The 6,369-nt window shown below is 42.8% G+C and overlaps 1 protein-coding gene across 1 annotated transcript; it reads left to right on the forward strand.

The window, feature by feature from the left end:
* Positions 1 to 4,568: 4,568 nt before the first annotated feature.
* Positions 4,569 to 4,997, forward strand: LOC124371844 (protein TRACHEARY ELEMENT DIFFERENTIATION-RELATED 7A-like). The gene has a single exon (XM_046830203.1). The coding sequence runs from the start codon at positions 4,569 to 4,571 to the stop codon at positions 4,995 to 4,997; it is 429 nt and encodes a 142-aa protein (XP_046686159.1).
* Positions 4,998 to 6,369: the final 1,372 nt, after the last annotated feature.

Here is a 6,369-nt window from a genome sequence, read left to right on the forward strand (position 1 = left end):
ATAATGTTAGTAGGTTTTTCTTTCAAACCTAAACATTTTAATTCAAAAATGTTCAGCTTATTTGGGGGGATAAGGGACATTGTGAGAAAGAAATAGAATAAAAACAATCATTCGGCGGCGCGATATCGCGGCGGCCGACGGGATCGAATCAGGGCATTTTTTGGTATGCTTCTTTTTATTATTTTAACTTTTTTTTTTATTCAAACCAAAAACAAAGGGAACATTGTTTAAAAAAAGGGATAATAAATTTCCCATGGATATTTTTATAACAGGCGACATTGGTTGTACTTAAAAAAAAAAAAAAAAAAAAAAAAAAAAAAAAAAAATAAAAAAAACAAAATTACAAACCAACACAACAAAAACAAAAACTAACATACAATAACACAGATTAACACACAAAACAACCAAATCGGTTACATAAAACCAAACTTAACCACAAAACACAACAAAACAACACGCGCCAAATGGTGTGAAAAAAGGACAAATGTACATGACTGTGTTCAAAAAAAAAAAACTAAGTTAAAAATGTTTATATATTACTGCTCGAAAAAAAAAACCCGTTGAAATACACAATCCATCGTTCCTTACACTCAAATTATAAATTTATTAAGGATGGGCAAAAAAACGAAAGGAGAAGGTAGAGGGGTCCTTCCTCAAAAATCGAGCATTTCGTCTTCCCCTCTTATTATGTTTATGTGACAAAACTCTATAGAAAAGTCCTCTACTCAACATTAAAAATGGTACATAGGTCACCCTTCCTTGCTGGGCACTTGCAAGGCGAAGAAACCAATTGATTTTGGGGATCAAATGGTCAAAGAAGCATTCTGTTTATTTATGTTTATATGATTTTTGGTTTTTTTTTTTTTTTTTTTTTTTTTTTTTTTTTTTTTTTGTGGTGTTTTTTTTTTTTTTTTTTATATATTCCATATTTTTTTCCATATTTTCCGTATCCTGTCCTTCCGTTGCGAACAAGCGACACCCTTTCGGTTACGAGTTCTGTTGGGTCTTTTTCAATACTCAGTTGCCAATGTATAAACTAAACGTTACCCTAAAAATTTACTAATCACTATAGAAAACCAAACCGGCAATCCAAAATGAAAAACGTTTAAAAAAAATTTCTAATTAATAAATACGGAGTTATCTTGTCAATGTACATTCATTTGTATACTAATATGTATTTGGTACACTTACAAATTCAGTATTTTGTTCATAAATTAAGTAGTTTTCTTTTTTTTTTTTTTTCCATTTCTCCTTCCTCCTGTCAGGATTAGTCTTAAAATAAAACGAGTAAATTGCAAAGTCTAAACACTCAAATGTTTTTTCTCTCGGTTGCATTCTCAGTTTTTCTTTAGTAATTTGTTTATTAAATTATGCTGATTTTCCCCCTTCACATTGTGTTCACATGGTTTACCCATAATATTTTTAATATTTTTTCGCGCTAATAATATAGCTAATTCAAATCGCTATTCTATTCGCTATCACGCTAATCCGTGAAAATTCTCTATCGCTCAGTGAAGCTTAAATGGAGTGATATAATGCCATCATTTGGATTCTTCGGGTGTTGTTCATACATTAAAAATGAAAGCTTCATACATCTCAATTCATACTCAACTTTCATGTCAAAATTTCAAATCCTATAACGTTAAGGCTCGTCGAGTTACAAAAACCGTTGTATAGGACAAAAGATGGCAGATAAACAAACAGTGCGAGGTAGAAAAAAAAAGAAAACGGATATTTGGATACCCAACTCAATCCATTTCCAGCTTCTGTTTCCAACAGCATACTACTCGAATGATAAAGGCTTTGTTCCCTAACAAACTACACTAAACAACTCAACACTTCAATGGAACGACTCACAGGGAATAGCTTTTTTCTTTTTTTTTAATATATATACTTATCAACTATTTTAAAAATAAAAAAAAGTAAATTAATAAAAAACCGTGTGCTACCCCCTTTCAAAAAAGAAAAAAAAAAAAAAACCAGAAAACGGCCACCCCCACCACCCCCGGCGGCCGCCCCCCCCCCCCCACCTAACCCCCTACCCCCACAACACCCCCACCACCCCGTGCTCCCGCAATATAAGTGCACCTAAAAGCAAAACACATTAAAAATTGTCTACCTAAAACCCATAGTAGATTCAGATAAACATCTCTAAAACATAACCATGATTAACAATTGAACTCACCTAGAGTACTTAAAGATATGAAATCGTGATTAATAGGGAGATCTTCATATTCATCACGTACCCATTAAGGGAGTAAGAGAGCGCTGTGGTGCTTAGGGCGGCGTGTAGAGCCGAGGCGAGAATTGCGCAGTAAGTAGAGCGGACAGTAGCGCGGTTAAGCGGGCGGCCATGCCATAAAATCATTAATTCTATGTTTCGCAGTATTAATCCCATATCCAAAAAACCAACAAAACGCGACTGCTGGTAAGACGAAGTGCTATCTAACTGTAGCTTTGCTTCTGATTTAAGAGGGGTGGAATTTTAGTTAAGCAGAGAATAAAATAATTAATTGCCTTCTATCATCAATAATAGTTTATTTTCGCCTTTTCTCTGTTCCTTTTCTTTTTCCCCCTCCCTTCTTTATCCATTCCTTTTTCTGTCCTTTTTCTTCCCTTTTTTCCTCCAACCCTTCCTTCCCTTTTCATTTCCTTTTTCTTTCCCTCCCTCCTTTCCCTGACATTTCCTTTCTTTCCCCTTTTTTTCTTTATGTTCCCACTATCTCATATTCCCCGTCTCCCCTTCCTTATTTCACTACAAGTTTTCCCTTTGCACTTTTTCCCCTTTCCTTTTTCTCTTCTTCCTCTTTTTTTTCCTTGATTCCCCCCTTTCTTTTCTGCAACAACCAATAAAAATTTTTATATTTAAAAATTATTAAAAATAAAAAAAAAAAAAATTTTTTAATAATTTAAACTTAATTACCCGGTCCCCGCCCCAAGTGGAGAACCAAAAACCCCCCCCCCCACGTCAAGAAAAAAAAAAAAAAAAAAAAAAAAAAACACCCCACCCGCCCAACAACCCCCCATCAAAAATAGAACAAAACTACACACCTTTACCCAACCCCCTCACCCCCGCTCCCCCGTGTCACCCTAACCGCTCCACAACCAAACGTACCCCGTACCCACCTACCGCCCCCACCCGTCATACCCTTACCCCACCCATAAAAGGGTGGCCCCCATCGAAGAACACGAACAAAGTCTCCCCCCAACCCCCGCCCCCCATTCCTCCATACGCACTACCCAACAACGAACCCCATAACCGCCCAAACCCTAACCCCCCACCCCCTAACCCTCAAATATAACCCCGACATAAACTCGCACCCCCCCGCCCCCTCCCTCATCCTCCCCACCCACCCCTCACCAGTCCCAGCCTACCACACATTCTACATCCCCCCCTCCCCGCCGCCCCTCAGTAACACCACATCCAAAACCACACGCATCAATCACGCCATGCCCTGGTCCACAACATACCACCTCCCACCCATTCACCCAGGTCACCACCGACATATCATCAACCACCCAAGCAGTTGCACCAACAAATTGGCAACCAGCAACTCAGTCAATCCAACAATCATATGGGCACAGGCAACCATAAAGCGTGATCCATGCAGCACACGCCTCCCCCCAAATAATCCCGACACCAGAAAACAAACAACAACTACCCAAACCAAAACTTGTCAAAACTACACAACAAAAAGCACTTCTTCACAATGGCCCAATATATAGTACAATTACCTCGACAAACGTCCTCTTGGTGATGAGGATGACACCTGGTAGGGGGAGGATGTGGGGCTACCTTACCACCTTACTATCAGGCTAACAATGACAAACCAATGTACGTCGTAGCGGTAAAGAGGACTCCTGTACACTCCTCATACCAACCCCCATGCCACCATTGGCGTGTCGTTTAGTTTTCTGTTTTTTGCTGTGGACTTGTCTTTGGGAGGGGCTTAATCGTGACCACGCCAAAGAACTTGCCCCCCATTTGCAGTCCGCCCCCCACTGCTGCTGTGGCTAACAACAAGCCTATCCACCACCGAAAGATACATCTCAACCATACGCCTCCGCTCACCCACGCCGCCCTGTCCGACGCACTCCCAGTCCCATCACAGACAAAAAACAATCGGATAAAAAATATAATTAAGACCACGCTCCCATCCCTAAGACCGAACATCCAACCCTCTCCAGCTCCCCCCAGGCCAGCCCACACCCCCTCACAAGCTTCCTACCCTACGATCCCTGCGCCCCCGTCCCCCTCCCCCCCCCCCCCCTCCTCTCCCCCCCCCCACCCCCACACACGCCCCCCCCTAGCGGCCCGCCCGCCACCCTGCCCGGCCGCCGCCAAAACCCCTCCTACCATCCCCCCCACCCACCCAGCCCCCCACGCCCCCCCACCCGCACATAAAACAAACAACTCCCCCATATCACGCATACAAACCAATCCCCCTTACCCCGCGCCCCCAACTACCCTCCTCCCCACCCCCCCCCTCTAACCCCCCCTCCTTCTAAAAAATATAACAAAAGTACTATCCCCATTAAGAGATACCACTAACACCCCCTGCCCCGCCATGACGGCCCACGCTCACCCCCCACACCCACCAGTCAAGCTCACCCCCCCTCTACCCCATCCAACTCCGCCCCCGCACACCCCTTCAACCTACCCACCGATCCTATCCCACCCCCTGACCCTAACACCACCACACAACCACACCATACCAAACCCAAATAGAATTTACCACGCCATAATTATCAACCTACCCGGAACCCCCCCCAATACTAAAAACAACATACACCAAAATCCGCAACACGCCCCGTTCTTCCCCGCTCCCATACACCAACCACCCCCCTTCACCCCAAGCCTTATGCCAGACCCCCCCCACCTGGCATCCCCCCTCTCCCACTACCCCCTCCCTACCCGACCCCCGGACGGTTACGTCCCCCCCAACCCGACGCCCTCGTGCACACTCACCCTTCCCCCCACTACACTTCAGAGTTGAGGACTCAACCCGACCCCCTGTGCAATCCTATACCGCCGGCCCCCCCGCCTCGTACTCATCAATACGCAAGCCACTCGCAACGCATTGAAAACTCAATCTTGATCTCGCGCGGCTCGGCCTCGCGCTCTGCGTAGTGTCTCCCTTCCTTCCCTTCTCCACTTCTTCTTCTCCCACCTTGTTCCATAGCTTCCGCTTCACCCCCACCCCATCTCACCCTTCTAAGTGTCTCCTTTCGTGTCCTCCGTCCCTTCCCCCCTTCTCCTTCAGCTTCCTTCTTCGTTAGCTGTCTGTCACCCCATCGCCCTCGCTCCCTCTCCCCTCCCTTCTTGTCTTCTCCCCGTCTCTCACCACATTGGCTATGAAACATGTGAATGCGTAAAGAGTATATGGGTGTGTTCGGCCTACCAAGTGGTCGATCTGCCGCGGACCGCCGATCGTTTTTATTTTGGATCGAGCAAGTAACGTCGGTTGCCATCAATTTTCTCTTCAAAATAATCAGTTGAGTGCTTTACCCCGAGGTCCTCGTTCAAATATTGTTTGGGGATTTTCCAATGCAGTTTCATATTCCTTCCATTGATACCGCATGATTCTGTATATTTGGAGCTGTAATTTGCGCACAATTTTTTTGTATCAAATTCTTCCAGAGACAGTGTTGGCACTCCGATCAGAAGAAGAAGACTTCCGATACTTTCTCTGCTGTGTGACAATTATTCATGAATTTGGCATTGCTGATTGCCAAATGATGAATTTTGGAATCTCTCTTTTCCAAATAAACCATCGATAAAAACCCTTTTCCCTGCATGTTTGCCTACCCATTTTCTACTCACAGAAAGTTTTAATGGGAATATGTATTAAATCTTTTAATTTACCTTTAGGGTTTCACTTCGAGCCGTGTTAGTTTAGTTAAAAAGTTATTAGGACACTGATTGCTCTTCGTGACTCGGCTTATTTGTAGTTGTGAAATTAAATATTTAAATTAATTTAATTACTCTCTTCACGCAATATTCACGAGTAACTATAAAAAAATATTTTCATCTATAATACATGTAACTATTTGAGTTTTCATTAGCAAAATTATGGAAACTGTCAGAACTAGGGATGCGCTGTTTAGTTCTTAAAATTATTCATCTGATTTGTTTCAGTTACTTTGTGGCAAATAATTTTACTCCTCTACATTAGATAAATTACATTTGATGAGTTACTTACGTATAGGACCTCACTTAGAAAAACCGAAGACTTTGACCGCATAAAACCTTTATAAGAATGAAAAGCAGATGGAGGTTTTTAAACCATACAGATTTCACTTGAATTATTGAAAGTAAGTTTCTGAGGAAACATTTAATTTATTGTTGCGGCAATGTTGTGCAATTTT

Source organism: Homalodisca vitripennis, unplaced genomic scaffold (genome assembly GCF_021130785.1).
Source record: "Homalodisca vitripennis isolate AUS2020 unplaced genomic scaffold, UT_GWSS_2.1 ScUCBcl_2123;HRSCAF=6562, whole genome shotgun sequence".
NCBI classification, from domain to species: domain Eukaryota; kingdom Metazoa; phylum Arthropoda; class Insecta; order Hemiptera; family Cicadellidae; genus Homalodisca; species Homalodisca vitripennis.